This window comes from Thecamonas trahens (genome assembly GCF_000142905.1).
Source record: "Thecamonas trahens ATCC 50062 unplaced genomic scaffold supercont1.60, whole genome shotgun sequence".
Taxonomy (NCBI): Eukaryota; order Apusomonadida; family Apusomonadidae; genus Thecamonas; species Thecamonas trahens.
The window spans coordinates 164,462-178,806 of NW_013657620.1; the positions used below are offsets into that span (position 1 = coordinate 164,462).

A 14,345-nucleotide genomic window follows, 5' to 3' on the forward strand; every position below is an offset into this window, starting at 1 on the left:
ACCCCCCCCACACACACTCTCTCTATCCCTCTCACTACTATCCGTACCATGGCTGCTATTCGCAACTCGGTCGAGTGCGGTGGCAATGGCCAGGCCAAGGCTGGGCTCGTCGGTCAAGTCCACCACCTGCTCTCCTGCCCATGTCGCCAAACGCAAATCGTCCTCTCGTTCCCTCCGCTCTCCCTCCGTTCACCCGCTCCTCCCGGTTTGCCCAGTTTGCTCGCTCCCCCCCCCCCCCCCCCCCCCTTCCCGTTTGCCCCTGGCTATTCGCTCGCTCGTTCGACTGCTTCTGCTTGACGACGGAGAGGCATTTTGATCGAGCTGTACACTAAAACTAGCCTCGGCTTGTACTTTCCAGATGATCCCCACCACATACGCTTGTGCGGATCAATCAAAGGGTTGATGGTACCCCCCCTCGTGACATGGATGCCCCATCGCTTATCGGTTGGCTGGTTGTGGTATGGCTGTGCTGTTAGGAAATCATTGTCAGACAAAATATTTTTCGGCTGGCCTCTCCCCCACGCATGCGTCTCGTGGGCTCAGCTCATTGGTGGGACAGCCAAGTCTCTGGGCGAGTCGCACTCGACTCGTATATCTGTAAGCAAACATGACGCCTCGATACGATGGTGAGAACATTCTCGCTGTCATCATGAGGCGCGAGGGCTCGGTCTTTTTCAAGCGCAACGTGCTGGGCGTATCGGCCGTGGCCACCATGGTGGCGCTTGCCACTTGCGCCATTGTCCTGCCACTCGAAGGCGTGTCTGACAGCGAGGACGACGCCGTCATCCGCCCGGAGCTCCACGCCATGGTCGGTTTTGGCCTCACCTTCCTGCTCTCGTTCCGGGCCTCGATCGCGTATGGACGGTACTTTGAAGGCCTCACGGCGTTGACAAGCATGCGGTCTGCAGTGACCAATGGCATCTCCATGACACTCGGCGCCATGCCCAACACGCCACAGCGGCGCGACGTCATTCTCCTCTTCCGCATCCTCTACCAGTCGATGTCCAACGTGCTGCAGGGTACATGCGGCCTCGACTACCTCGCGCCCGATCTCATCGAGCCGGCCACCTCTTTTGGCCTCACCGTGGTCCCGCCGACCGAGTGGCCGTCGGTCGTCTCGTCGCTCCTCAACCAGCGGCTGCTGATCCAAGACATGGCCGCGCCGTCGCAGGAGGACGTCAAGCGCCTCAACTTTTTCCGCCACACCTCGAGGCTCTATGACGCCGCCTCCACCGCCATCGACGCCTTCCACTCAGGAACCCGGGTCTCGGCCACCCAGATGCCTTTCCCTTTCGTTCAGACGCTTTACGTCATCCTGATTGTTTTCCTTTTGACGCTGCCGCTTACTCTTGTCCGGTCGCTTGGCTGGCTCACCCCGGTTGCTCTCCTTCTCATCTCAGTTGCCTTTTCCTCGATTGACGCCATCGCCGCAGAGCTCGACGAGCCGTTTGGGACGGACGCCAACGATCTCGATCTCGATTTGGTCGAGCACGAGTTCCACACCACCATCGCCACCATGGTCGCCACTATCGAGGGTGTTGAGGACCAGTTGGCCGCAAACTACCGTGCCAACCTGCCGAACTTCGCGCTCAGCGGCGATGCCTTGACTGGCAAGGCGAACCAGGCTGGAGCCACCCATGCTGCTGCTGCCGACGCCAAGCCAGCGCCACCAACCACGCCCATGACACCGCATCGTGACCCGCTCTCGGAGTTTACTGATGACGGATCCATGTACGAAGAGTACGACGATTTCGCCTCGGTCTCCACTGGCGCCCACAACGACTCCCACGTTTAGTGGCGCCATCGGCCTCCCGCACTTGTCCTATGATGCTCTGGCCCGCCAACATTGCTCCATCTTGCGCCAACTCCAACCCGCACCAAGCCGCGCCACAACCAGCTCCGTGCTGCTACGTGGCAAACCGGCACCCACGTGGGTTCGCGCCTTTTGAGCGATGTTTGCACACGGCCTGCAAGGACGAAGCTTCCTGTCCACGCGGGTACGCTGAATGAGCCACACTTCACCCGCACATACCTCCCGTCCACCCCTCTCGTACATATTCAACCTTACACATACACAACATGCACATGATTCCGTTGTACAACGCCAAGAGCATCCCCTCGGTTATTTTTCGCCGCAAAGGCTCAGTCTTTTTCTCGTCACGCGTCTTGGGCGTCACGGCGGTCTCCACACTCGTCGCCATCGCCACCTGCCTGGCAGTCCTTAACACGGCTGGCGCCAGTTCGGACGATGAGCAAGCGCTCATCCGACCCGAGCTGCATGCCCTTGTCGGCTTTGGCCTCACCTTCTTGCTCTCCTTCCGGGCCTCGATTGCCTACGGATGCTACTTTGAGGGCCTCACCGCGGCGACGGCAATGCGAGCGGCGGTGACCAACGGCGTGGGCATGGCACTCGGCTCGTTGCCAGACACCGCCCAGCGCAGCGACATTGTGGTGCTCTTCCGCATCCTCCATCAGTCGATGTGCAACGTGCTGCGTGGCGTCACCGGGCTGGACTACCTCGCCCGCGATCTTGTCCAACCGGCGGTCGACTTTGGCCTCGCCGCCGCGGCGCCCCAGACCTGGCCAGCAGCCGCAGCGGCGCTCATCAAGCAGCGGCTTCTCATCCGCGACTTGGACGCACCAACCGATGCCGACTTGAAGCGCATCAACTTCTACCGCAACGTCTCGCGGCTGTACGACGCAGTCGGCACGGCGATGGAGGCGTACCTTGCCGCTTCGCGGGTCTCTTCCACCCAGATGCCGTTCCCGTTCGTCCAAGCGCTCTACGTCATTCTCGTAGTCTTTCTCGTCACCCTTCCGCTCACCATTGTCCGCGCCCTCGGTTGGCTCACACCTGTTGCCCTCTTTATGATCTCGGCGGCGTTTGCGTCCATCGATGCCATCGCCGCCGAGCTCGACGAGCCTTTTGGCGACGAGGCCAACAACCTCGATCTCGGCCGCTCCGAGGCCGCCCTTACCGACGACATCACAACCATGACTCTCGCCGTCAAGTCGGTCGAGTCGACGCTGTACACGCGGCTCAAAACGCAGTCCAAGCCACTCACACCCACACCTGCTCCTTTGCCAGCAGACCTTGTCGTGCCCATGCCGACGATCTCTTGCCCAGACGCCAGCTCCGGCGGCGATGAGAGCCATCTTCCCGTCACGCCCATCACGCCGCACGAGTTGACCTCCCAGCCGATGCACTCGGACTCGTATGCCCCGCGCGGTCTGACGTCTTCGCTCTCTGACGTACAAACTTCGGTCTCGTCATCATCCTTCTCCTCCTCCGGCCTCGGCACCATCCTCGAGGTCTGACTGCCGTCATCAGTCCGCTGGCTCTGTCTACGGCCTTTTCCTGCACATACCCACGCTATCCACTTGCGGATGCGACAGGGATCAAAGCTGTTGACAGGGACCTTGCCAGCCTGGATTAACCCTTGACGGTACGGTCGTTCGGACGCGTTGTACGCATTGTCGCGCGTCCGAACGAGTGAACAACGCGATGATGCTCGGCTTCCAGGTCACCGGCCGACGCTGCGTGACGCTTGCTTGGCCTGCGGCTTGAGGTGGGAGGCGCGCCCGTACGTGATGGCGGCCGAGACGTAGATGCCCGCCTGACGCGAGCCCACGCTTCGCCATGACTCGCGTGGCTTTTCTGCGACATCATCGACGCCCTCGCCGCCAGTGCCGACGCCGTCAGCTCGCGCCCTCGCCGCCAGCGCCGACGCCATCAGCTCCGCGCCGTCACGCAAGCGGAAGCGTCCCTCTGCAGCGGCAGCTCGTCTTCACCACTTTCCCCAGCGAGCCGCTCTGCGATGCGACTGCCTCGCCTGCCGGAAGCTTCATGGGAAGCGATCGCGGCCGCGGACCTTTCGCGCCGCGCACGGCGTCCATCTCTGCATCGCCGACTGTTTTCTGTTGTGGCCCACATGTGGCCACAGCAGCCATCAACACACTGTACTATTCTCACCCCGCGATTGATGGGCGTTGCGACGTCTGTGGAGCGTCGCGGAGCGCGGCTTGCGCGATGGACACGTTTGTCCATTCCGCACCGTAAAGGATTAGACGTCATCCGAGCATGGTGCGGTGGAGTCAGCGGCCGGCAGCGGGGAGGGAGGGGGGGGAGGGAGGGGGGAGGAGGGGGGGGGGGCGGCGGTCGGGAGGCCACTCCTCCCTCAACCCGTCGTACATTACATATGAGTCAGACCCATACACCCACAAGAGGGGGAGGTGGTCGTGGCGGTGGTCGTGGTGGTGGTCGTGGTGGTGGTCGTGGTGGTGGTCGTGGAGGTCGTGGAGGAGGAGGAGGAGAAGGAGGCCGTGGGGGTCGTGGCAGAGGTCGTGGCGGTGGAAGCTCCAAGGGCAAGGGCAAGGGCAAAGGCAAGGGTAATGGCAGAGGCAAGGGCAGAGGCAAGGGCAGGGGCAAGGGCAGGGGCGATCGGGGTGGTGGTCGTGGTGGTGGTCATGGTCATAGTGGCGGTGGCGGCAAGTCGGCATCGGGCAAGTCGGCATCGGGCAAGTCGGCGTCAGGCAAGGGATCAGGCAAGGGATCAGGCAAGTCGGCGTCGGGCAAGGGATCAGGCAAGCAGGGCAGTGGTCAGGGGCGGCGTCATCGGCCAAAGAAGCTGAATGCCAAGGCACAGGCCGAGGCGCTGGCTCGGGCACAGGAGGATGCAGAGGCCCGCAGGGCAGAAGAGGCGGCACGGGCGGCAGCGGCCGAGGCCGAGGCTGCTCGAGCGGCCGAGGCGGCACGGGTGGCAAAACAAAATGCCGACCGTGAGTGGGTGGCGTGGCGTCGGGAGCTGTATGCTGCAAACTCGGCGCCGGTTGACCCCGAGGCGGCAGCAGCGGCCAAGACCGGCAAGAAGAAGGGCGCGGCGTCGGTGAAAGGCAACACGTCGTTTATCAAGAAGCTCCGGGCGTTCAACCTCGCCCAGCGCGACTCGCTCCTTGCCGACATTGACAAGCTCAACATGTCCAAGTTTGTGGAGGAGATCGCGCCGGTCTTCCGCGACATTCCGCTGGCATCACGGCCGGCACACCGGCTCGCGCTCGAGATCGCCACTGAGCTGCACAAGCGGTACTCGCCCAAGTTTGCCAGCTTGCTCGCGGACGCGCTCGTAACGGCTCCACAGGCTGGCAGCGCAGCGGGAACGTCGGGTGAGCCACCGGCGCGCAGCGTGGGCGAGACGCTCACCCTCCTCGCGTATCTCTTCACCGCCGGGATTGTGCCCAAGCTCACGCCGGTCCTCAACGGGCTCAAGGTGATCATGGCCGCCGACTGCTCGACGTCGCGCAAGTCGGGGTCTGGCGAGCCAAGCTTTGAGCATGCTGAGGTGCTCGCCAAGTTTGCCGAGACGTTTGGTGACGAGCTCATGGGCGTGGTACCAACCTCGCCACCGCGTGACGACTTTGTCCCGCTCTTTTCCGGCAGCAGAGCGGTGGCAAGCTACCTGCTTCCGGCCGACGAGCAAGGCGTGCTCCTCAAGATGTTCACCATCTACCACGGGCGGGCGGCAAAGCACCTTGTTCAGCTCCACGAGGCGCACCTGGCGGCAGGCACCGGCAGCGCGCCGCCGGCGCTCTACCCGCGGCTCTCGGCAGCGCTCTCGACCCTCTGTCGCTGGCTTAATTTGGCGTTTCCAGAGCTCCGGCCGCGCGAGGCACCGTCTGTCCGTGCCTCGACCTCGTTCGAGTACGTGCAGACAACCGGGCGGCGACGGGATCTCAACCGCGGAGACTACGTCGTCTTTCGCGATGAGGACTCACGCGAGTTCTACCAGTCGCTCCGCGACTTGCGCGCCGAGCTGCCAGCAGTTGTCTTTGGCGCTCCGTCGTCGCTCTTTGACGACGACTTTCCCCTTGAGACGTCGCCGGCGGCGGTGGCGGCGTCTGCGCCTGCGCTGCTGCAGGCCGCCGCGCCAAGCACGGCGTCCGAGTTTGAGCGGTTTCTCGTCTCGCTGGCCCACCCGCCGTCGACCCGTGACAAGCTCGACGCGCTCGCGCTCGGCTTCTGCAACCTTGCGGCGGCGTCGCGTGTCAAGCGTGCCGCGTTTGTGACCCACGTCTTTGGCCTGCCCAAAGCCGAGCACGAGCTCCGTCTTTATGCTCGCATCGTGGCGCTAGTCTCGGGCGCATGCTCGGACGTCGGCGCCTACCTCTGGCTCCTCCTCCGCAGCTCGATCGCCGAGGCGCTACAGGCACGGCTCTCGGCCGACAACCGCGATTTGTTTGCGCAGGCCCTGAGCAATGCACACTTTGCGGCACATCTGGCGCTGTTTGGCGTCATCGCTCCCACCGAGCTCCTCGCACTTGTCGAACTGGCCATGGCGTCGTTCGTCCCGCTCGGCGTCGAGGTCTGTGTTGCAGTAGTCGCGGGCGCCGGACGGCTGTTGTACGCGTCACCCGAGACGCAAGAAGCAACCGGCAGCGCCCTTGTCAAGATGCGGCGACTGGCGGGCATCGAACGGGTCTCCGAGTCTGCGGCGTCACGTGTCGAGGCCGCGTACTACTGCGTCCACCCGCCCGACTCGGCCATTCTCCTCAACGAGCGCGCGAGCCTACCGCCGGCCCACGCCTTTTTCGAGCATGTCATGCTCATGGTCCTCGCGCCCGAGACACTCGACGAAGTCGAGTCCCTCTTTCCGCTCTTTCCCTGGGGCGATGCCGACGACTTTTACCCTTACGCAGTCCGTGTCCTCTCGTCGGTGTGGCGGTTCCGTCACGCGGCGCTACCGGACCTCGCCGACCTGCTCTCGGCGCTAGTCTCCTCGCACGAAGCAGTCGTTGTGGACGTTATCGACGAGGTCCTCGCCATGGCTGTCGAGGCGCTCGAGACACCCTCGGCAGCCACGCACTTACAGCGGCTCTCGGCGCTGTACGCCTTTGTGGGACACTTGTTCAACTACGAACTCATTCCGACCTCGGCGCTATTTGACGTGCTGTATGCGCTGGTCACCTCGGGCCCGGGCGCGGTTGATCCGTACGACACTTCACGGGTCCGGCTTGTTGTCACTCTCCTCTCGGTCACCGGAGAGTACCTGGAGGCCGGGACCGACGGCGGGGCGCGGCTCGACGACTTTGCGCTGGTCTTCAAGCGGTTTGTGCTCACTCGTGCGCCGCTCTCGCTCGATCTCGAGCACGCGCTGCTAGAGCTGTTCGAGTGGCTCGGCATCGGATGGTCGCGCGAGCCAGCGGCGCTGGCCAGCCTCGCTGCCGACATTGATGCGCTCAGGCTCCGCCTCGCTCACTCGGGCCCGCTCTTTCGCCCACTTGCCCTCGACCCTGCGGTGCTCGAGGCCGAAGCCGCTGTCGAGGCCGAAATCGGCGACGGAGGCGAAGACGTTGGTGCCGCCTGGGTTTCTGACGAAGACGACGGCGAGTACGAATCGGACGACGACGACGAGGACGGAGACGACGACGAGGAAGATGACGACGACGAGGAAGAAGACGACGACGACGAGGACGAAGACGAAGATGACGACGAGGACGACGACGACGAGGAAGAGTACATCGACTTTACCGCGCTCATGCAGAGCTCGCTGATGCGCAACGAACGTACAGCCGACGACGACCTCTTTGACGCGCAGTTCGAGATGATGATGGAGGAAGAGATGGTGCGGACGGTGGGCGCTAAGACAAGCGGGAGTGGCGGCGGGGTGGTGTCCGGCTGGCGGACGCCTGTGGGCACGCCCACGTACAGTGGGAGCCCACGCGGTGGCAGTCGGGAGGCATTCCCCGCGCTCCCGAGTCGCGGGGCCATCGGCGGCGGCGACAGCAGCGGCAGTGGCAGCGGCAGCGGGCCCGACCGCGAGACGGTGACGAGCTTCCGGATCATGACGGGGGCAGGCGACGTTGGCACGGTCGAGCTGCCGGCCAATTCTGCGCTGCTGACCGAGCGCGAGCAAGCGGCGCGCGAGTCACGTGAGGAAAAGACTCGCCTCAAAGAGTATGTGCTGCAGTACGAGCGGACAGGATGACGTGATTAAAATCCAAGGTCGTCGATGCAAAGGCCGTCGTGGGCGAGCTGGACATTGAGGTGGCCGACCTCCTCGGCCAGCTGGGCGTTGATGGCGTCGTGGTCAAAGTCGTCGGTCATGCCGACAAGCAGAGTCCGCCCAGGTTGAAGGTCGGCGACAACATCGAGGGCTTGCGGGAGATTAAAGTGGGTTGGATGAGTAAAGTGGCGACGGAGGGTGTCAAGGACGAGGATGTCGATGCGCTGCGAGGTGATAAACTCGCGTGTCTCGTGCGGGATACGCGAGACGTCCGAGATGTAGACCACGCGGGTAGTGGCTTCGGAGCCAAAGATAAAGCCGAGAGAGATGTAGTCCTCGCCATGCATGACCGGAATGGGCATGATCTCCAGGTCGCCGACGGTGAACGGCTCCATGGGCGCGATGACGTTCCACGAGAGCTGGGCAACCTTGCGGGTCACGCCCTTGATCACCTCGGGCTCCTTGACAAGGTAGGGGAAGACCCTGCGCATGGCGTCCATGGTCCGCTGGGCGAGGAAGACCGGCGTCGGCTCGGGCTTGTACTCGTGCTCCATGACCTCGTCACCTCCTCCGGCGGCATCATTCTCTGCGGCAGCATCGCGATCGGCAGCCTGCGCCTCTGCATCCGTCAAAGGCGGGCCTGTGAGCGAGACCAGCTTGACGGGCGGCTTTGGGCACTTCTTGGGCTCGACACAGCGGAGATCATCCAAGCCCATGATGGCATCGGCATGATCATGGGTGAGGACGACAGCATGGAGACGATGAACATTGTGTCTCGGGAACCAGCGAATGGAAGCCTCTCGAAAGTGCTTGCCAGCATCAATGAGGACGGTGGTGCCCATGGAGGACTTGATGAGCAGCGAGGGATTGCATCGATAGTTTTTGTTCTCCTCGGGCGGTCCATCGTAGGCAGCCTTGCGGCAGACGGGACACGCCTCCTCGCCCAGCATGAGGCACGAGGCAACCGGGACTCCCGACGACGAGCCAGTGCCCATAAACACGATCCCCCCTCCATGACATCCCCCCCTCTCCCCATTCCTCGTCTCGGTCCTTGCTGTCGACATGCTCCCTGTCTCTCTCGTCGTCAAGTGCTCGTTCCCCCCTCCGTCGTCTCCGTCTCTGTTGCCGTCCGTCACCGTCGCTGACTCTGTCGCCGTCCCCGTCTCCACTGCCAACACCCTCGCTCACTTTCTCGATTGCCGACAGAGCGATCGCTTCGCAGGCTCGACAGCCTGAGAGATTCCCTCGCACTTACTGCGCCGGCCATCATTGTCAGTACATCGTGCCGATTGGCCCGGCGCACGCCGATCAAGGCCATCGGAGCTCTTGTCAGAGTACGGTACCATCCGCTTGGCTTTGCTCAGCCGGCCGCAAATGGTAGCAACTTGTAGCAGTTGCGACAGGTCTCTGCTATCCGCTGTTTGTCGGGGGCTTACCCACACTGTCTCGCATCCATCACACCCAGAGGTCGGAAGGATGCCGAGGTGCGGTGGATCGGGGGTGATAGAGGGAATGATCAGGGTGGCCCAGGGCAGGCGATGGAGAAAGAGGTGGTCATGATGGTTGTCTAGACCAAGAGTGATGGGTGGGGACGGTTGGTTTGAGCTGAGTCTGAGCTGAGTTTGCGCTGAGCGATAGCGACGGCGACAGCAATAGCGACAGCCACTGCTCGTGTGAGAGCAGGTGAGCTAGGAAGAGGGAGAGTATGCTGGCATGGGTATGGCATCCGCTTCCGAGGCGGGAGCACATGAGTCTGACCCTCTTTCTGGTCTCCTTCTACACTCTGGTCGGCGCGTACTGGCTTGTCCGCCCACTCAAAGTCGGCGTCTTTGTGGCTCTGGTCGGTCTCTCCTCAGAGCCGGAGGCCAAGCTCGGCACCCTGGTTGTCCTCCTCCCCATCCTACTGGGCTACAATGCTGCTGTTGCCCGGGTCACCGATATGAAGCGACTGGTTGCTGTGGTTGCCGGCGCTTATGCGGCCATCTTTGCCGCCATCGGCCTCGTCCTGCCCATCGCACTCGCATCGTCATCGTCGCCATCGCCTTCCTTGTCGGCGTCGTGGGCTTGGCTGGGCTGGGTCACGTACTGGGTCATCGAGTCGTTTGGATCGGTGTGTGTGGCGATGATGTGGTCGGTCCTCTCGTCAGTGCTGGCGTCGCGGCCAAAGGCGACAGCGGCGCATGTGTATCCGCTGGCAGTGGTGGTCTGCCAGCTTGGGGCCATCACGGGTGCGAGTCTAGCGACGCGGACCGCGTCTCTTGGCTTTGGGTTTATGTTCTTTGTCGGTGCTGCTGCAGTTGCCGGCGTCATCGTCACTTCGTCGGCGGCAGTGTCGTACGCTGCGGCTAGCGCGGTGGCAGCGCCAAGCGAGGCCGCTGAGGCCGGTCTGCTCAGTGGCGGACAGCTGGCGGCGCAGATCGAGACGCTCGAGGACAAGAACGCACCACAAGCAGCAGCAAGTGCGAGTCATTTGCCGCCGCCGCGCGGCGGGCGCGGCAGTGCGGCGCAGCGCAGACAGCGGCGACAGACCGGCCTGCTCGAGGGCTTGATCATCATCGGGACCGACACGTATGTCGGTGGCATCCTTGTTGTCTCGACCTTTGCCGAGCTCATCGGCACCATTCTCGACTACCAGATGAAGGTGGTGGCCAAGCGAGAGTATGCAACGCCCGAGGCCTTTGCCGGCTTTATGGGCTACTTTGGCGTGGCGGTCAACTCGATGTCGCTCGTGTTCGCGCTTGTGGGGACCAAGCGGTTCTTGGCCATGTTTGGCCTCCGTGCGGCGCTGCTGGCGTATCCCCTGGGGTGTGCATCGGTGGTAGGCCTCGTGTACCTCGCGCCTTCGCTTGCGTTTATGTTTGTGGGCATGGTTGCGCTCAAGGCGTTCAACTACTCGCTCAACAACCCGGCCAAGGAGCTGCTGTACCTCTCGACGACGCCCGACGTGCGGTTCAAGGCCAAGTCGTGGATCGACATGTTTGGGACACGGCTGGCCAAGGGCGTGGGTGCGTCGATCACAGCTCGGCTCAAGAACTCGACGGCGGCGCTCCTTGAGTCCGGCTCGCTGGTCTCGGCCGGCTTTGCGGCCGTGTGGATTGTGGTGGCGTCGAGTGTTGGGCGACAGTATGCACGCCGTGCTGTGGCCGGAAGCGCCAGCGGGAGCTAGAGCGAGTCGGAGACATCATAGCGCGAGGCGTAGGAGATGTCAGACCACATGGAGCCGAAGAGCGAGCCGCGCGAGGAGCGGCCGAGCGGGACGAGCGAGCCTGTGGTGGTGCGGCGGCGCGAGGCGCGCGGGGCGTCCGAGTCCGAGCCGGAGCCCGAGGTCGACGAGTAGCCGACGCACGACGACTCACCGGTGGAGGAGAAGCCGAGGCCAAAGTCGATGGCGTCGTCGGGGACGGCCGGTAGGTGGCCCGGATCATCGTCGTAGGCCGAGTCGTCCGAGGCCGTCGGCGCTTCCGCGGCGCGGCGGACTGGGTCAAAGTACTCGTGCTCGAGCGCGGCGGCGGCAGAGATGCGGCGTTCGGGATTGTAGGCAAGGGTGCGGCGGAGGAGGTTGAGGGCGGAGCTCGAGACGTTGTCGTGGTTGTCGTCGGTGACGAGGGCGCGGAACGACTTGACTTTGTGCGCGGTCCGCTTGACAGCGCCCGGCAGGGCGACGCCGACCGAATCGACGTAGGCCTTGAGCTTTGCGGTGCCCAGTAGCCGGGTGTATAGCACAAGTTGCTCGACGTCCGACTGCATGCCGGTGAAGAACGGAATGCGGCGAAATAGCATGGAGGCAAAGACAATGCCGGCGGACCAAACGTCGACGGCGGCGCCGTACTGGTGGATGTGCAGGAGGAGCTCGGGCGCCTTGTAGGGGCGGGTGCCCGGGAAGCGGGTAAACGACTTGCCCGGGCGGAGGAGGCCGGCGCAGCCCCAATCAATGAGACGGACCTTGCGACGGCCGTGATCGATGAGCACATTGGCCGGCTTGATGTCGCGATGGACAACACCGGCGTCGTGGGCATAGGCCAGGGCGAGGAAGAGCTTATACATGTAGGTTCGGATGTCGGTGTCGGAGAGGACGCAGTAGAGCGACTGCCAGCGGTTCTCGTCGACGTGCTCAAAGACCAAGTGGGCGACACCCTCGCGGTCGCGGACCGTGTCGTACAGCCGCACAATGTTCGGCCCGTCGTGGATCCGCAGCAGGGTGTTGATTTCCTTCCGGGTCCGGTTCCGCTCGTCCTCCTCCTCACGCATCTCCTTCAGCGCGACCGGCACACCAGAAGCCTTGTGCCAGCCCAGAAAGACCTCGCCGTACGAGCCCGAGCCAAGATGCTCACCGAAGCGGTACTTGGCGAGCGAGCCCCAGTGGACGGTAAAGGCGCCGTCGTCGTTGGGCTTGAGCACCCACGGCGGCCGCACCACCCGCAGCCGCGACTTGCGTCGCCGGGCCTTGGCCTTGCTCCGCAACTCTGCCTTTTTGGCCACCCGTCGCGCATTGCGTCGCCGCCGTCCCTTGCCCCGGCCAGCATCCGATCCCGACGCCGACGCCGTGGCCGTAGCCGTTGGCGATCTCGGCCGCGATCTCCGGCTTGCCGATTGTCGTCCGGTTGCAGCCCTGACCTTGGTCTTCGTAGCCGCCTTCTTCGCCTTGGTCTTGGGCCTTGACCTCGACTTGAGCTTGGACTTGGACTTGTCCTTGGCCATCTTCCGCGATCTGTCGGACCTGCTGCTCCTCTTCTTGCTCGCCGACCTTCTCCGGCTGCTCTTTCCTGCCCTCCCTACACTCCGCGACATGGGCGTGGCGGTATTCCTCCTTGACCTTCGACTGGAGCCATGCGCGGGCCATGACGACGATGACGATGATGATGACGATGATGATGATGATGATGATGATGGCATGGTGGGGTGGGTCGGGGCCTTGGGTGTGGGAGTTGTGGTTTCGTGGGGTGTGTGGGTGATGTGGCAGGGACGGGGGGTGGTGGTGGTGTGTGGTGGTGGTGGTGTGTGGTGGTGGTGTGTAGTGGTGGTGGTGGTGGTGTGTAGTGGTGGTTGTGTGTGGTGGGTGCGGGTGGCGGTCTGTGGTGGTTGGTGGCTGTCTCCGGCTCGGCGGATGGTCCGAGGTGATTCGGTAGTGCCAAACTGACAATGATTTGGCAACAGGGACGGGTTGGGGGTTGGGTGGGGTAGGGGGAAGGGGGGAGGGGAGAGGGGGGGGGAGGGGGGAAAGGGGGGAAATATGGGGAAGGGAGGAAAGATGGGGAGGGGGGAAGGGGGAAGGAGGGAGGAGGAGGCTGGTCATTCCAGCCATCGGTGGTCAGAATCAGGAGTCGGTAGCGAATTTTGTTTAATGTTTTCGCCGGAACGTTGCAACTGGGAGCTACTGCCAACGCCACCGGCCAGCGCTACGACCACGACGACAGCTACAGGCACATCCACATCCATCGCTCATTACTGCTCTTCACCTCTCCAAAGACCACTACTTATTATCTGAAATTCATCTCTGCCAGCTGAGGAAAGGCAATGGTGTTGACGCTGCTTGTTGCGGTTACCATTGCAGGAGCAAAGGGCGGCAAGTCGAGCAGTTACAGCAGCAGCAGCGGCGAGAGTAGCGAGGACAGGACGTATGACGACTTGATCGAGCACTCAGAGTGGGAGGGTTGGGATGCTACCGTGGATGATGACCGATATGTGTTCTTTATGGCCGACAAGGACTGGAGCTCGGGTTTCTGGCATGTCAAGGCTACGGTGCCTGAGGACGCCACACTGGCCCAGCTTACGCTGCAGATTCTGCGATGGAAAATCCGATACTACGTCAATCACAAAACGGTGATGCATCACAGCAGTACGACGACGTGGGAGACGAGCATGGAGGGCGTTCTTACCTTTATCAAGCCCAATGCAGCAGTCTTTGACTTTGACGAGGGCTTGCCGCCGCCGCCGGGCGCTCGCTGCTGCTGCTTCAAAGATTGCTCGGGCACGTACCATCGCCGCAGCTTCGAGGCCGATGTCTCAGGCACGATCACCCGCAACGGTAAGTCTGTCCGTGGCAAGAGCTCAAGAAAACTCAAGGCCGGTAACTACGACATACCCGTCCTGCTTCGTGATGAACGCGCCTAGTGCTGTGCCCAGCCGCGCCCGCGCCCGCGACCACGCATTGCCGCCGTACTCGGCCATTATCCGACCATGACCCTCCCCCAGCCCCCCGCCCCCCAACCACCACCACCAGCAGAATCGCCACCCCCAGCATGATTATCACTCGTCCCATCAATCACCAACCCCCCTCCAACCACCCCATCAACCACCACTCCCTTGGGCCTGACCCCCGCCCCCCCAACCCACCACCACCAGCAG

The 14,345-nt window shown here is 63.2% G+C and overlaps 5 protein-coding genes across 5 annotated transcripts in view; 3 read left to right on the forward strand and 2 right to left on the reverse strand.

Moving 5' to 3' along the window:
• The window catches only part of AMSG_10576 (dynein light chain 1), a 1,579-nt gene extending 1,506 nt beyond the window's left edge, over positions 1-73 (reverse strand). Inside the window, exon 1 of the mRNA XM_013898053.1 lies at positions 48-73. Within this exon, the coding sequence (XP_013753507.1) occupies positions 48-50 (3 nt within the window). The 5' untranslated portion in view covers positions 51-73. The remainder of the gene's footprint in view (positions 1-47) is intronic.
• Positions 74-1,082: 1,009 nt separating this feature from the next.
• AMSG_12366 (uncharacterized protein) lies at positions 1,083-8,013 on the forward strand. Its single transcript, XM_013898076.1, has 2 exons — positions 1,083-3,050; positions 4,478-8,013. Exons 1-2 carry the CDS (start codon positions 2,080-2,082, stop codon positions 7,980-7,982), a joined length of 4,476 nt encoding a protein of 1,491 aa, XP_013753530.1. The 5' UTR covers positions 1,083-2,079; the 3' UTR covers positions 7,983-8,013.
• Positions 8,014-9,747: 1,734 nt separating this feature from the next.
• On the forward strand, positions 9,748-11,054 carry AMSG_10581 (nucleotide transporter 3; the record flags this gene model as incomplete). The annotated part of the gene is made up of 2 exons (XM_013898054.1): positions 9,748-11,005; positions 11,032-11,054. 2 exons carry the CDS (start codon positions 9,748-9,750, stop codon positions 11,052-11,054), a joined length of 1,281 nt encoding a protein of 426 aa, XP_013753508.1.
• Positions 10,840-12,698, reverse strand: AMSG_10582 (CMGC/CK2 protein kinase; the record flags this gene model as incomplete). The annotated part of the gene is made up of 2 exons (XM_013898055.1): positions 10,840-12,467; positions 12,615-12,698. 2 exons carry the CDS (start codon positions 12,696-12,698, stop codon positions 11,163-11,165), a joined length of 1,389 nt encoding a protein of 462 aa, XP_013753509.1. The 3' UTR covers positions 10,840-11,162.
• A 140-nt stretch (positions 12,699-12,838) lies between these two features.
• Positions 12,839-14,111, forward strand: AMSG_10583 (uncharacterized protein; the record flags this gene model as incomplete). Its single annotated transcript, XM_013898056.1, has 2 exons — positions 12,839-12,899; positions 13,552-14,111. The coding sequence occupies 2 exons, from the start codon at positions 12,839-12,841 to the stop codon at positions 14,109-14,111; spliced, it is 621 nt and encodes a 206-aa protein (XP_013753510.1).
• Positions 14,112-14,345: the final 234 nt, after the last annotated feature.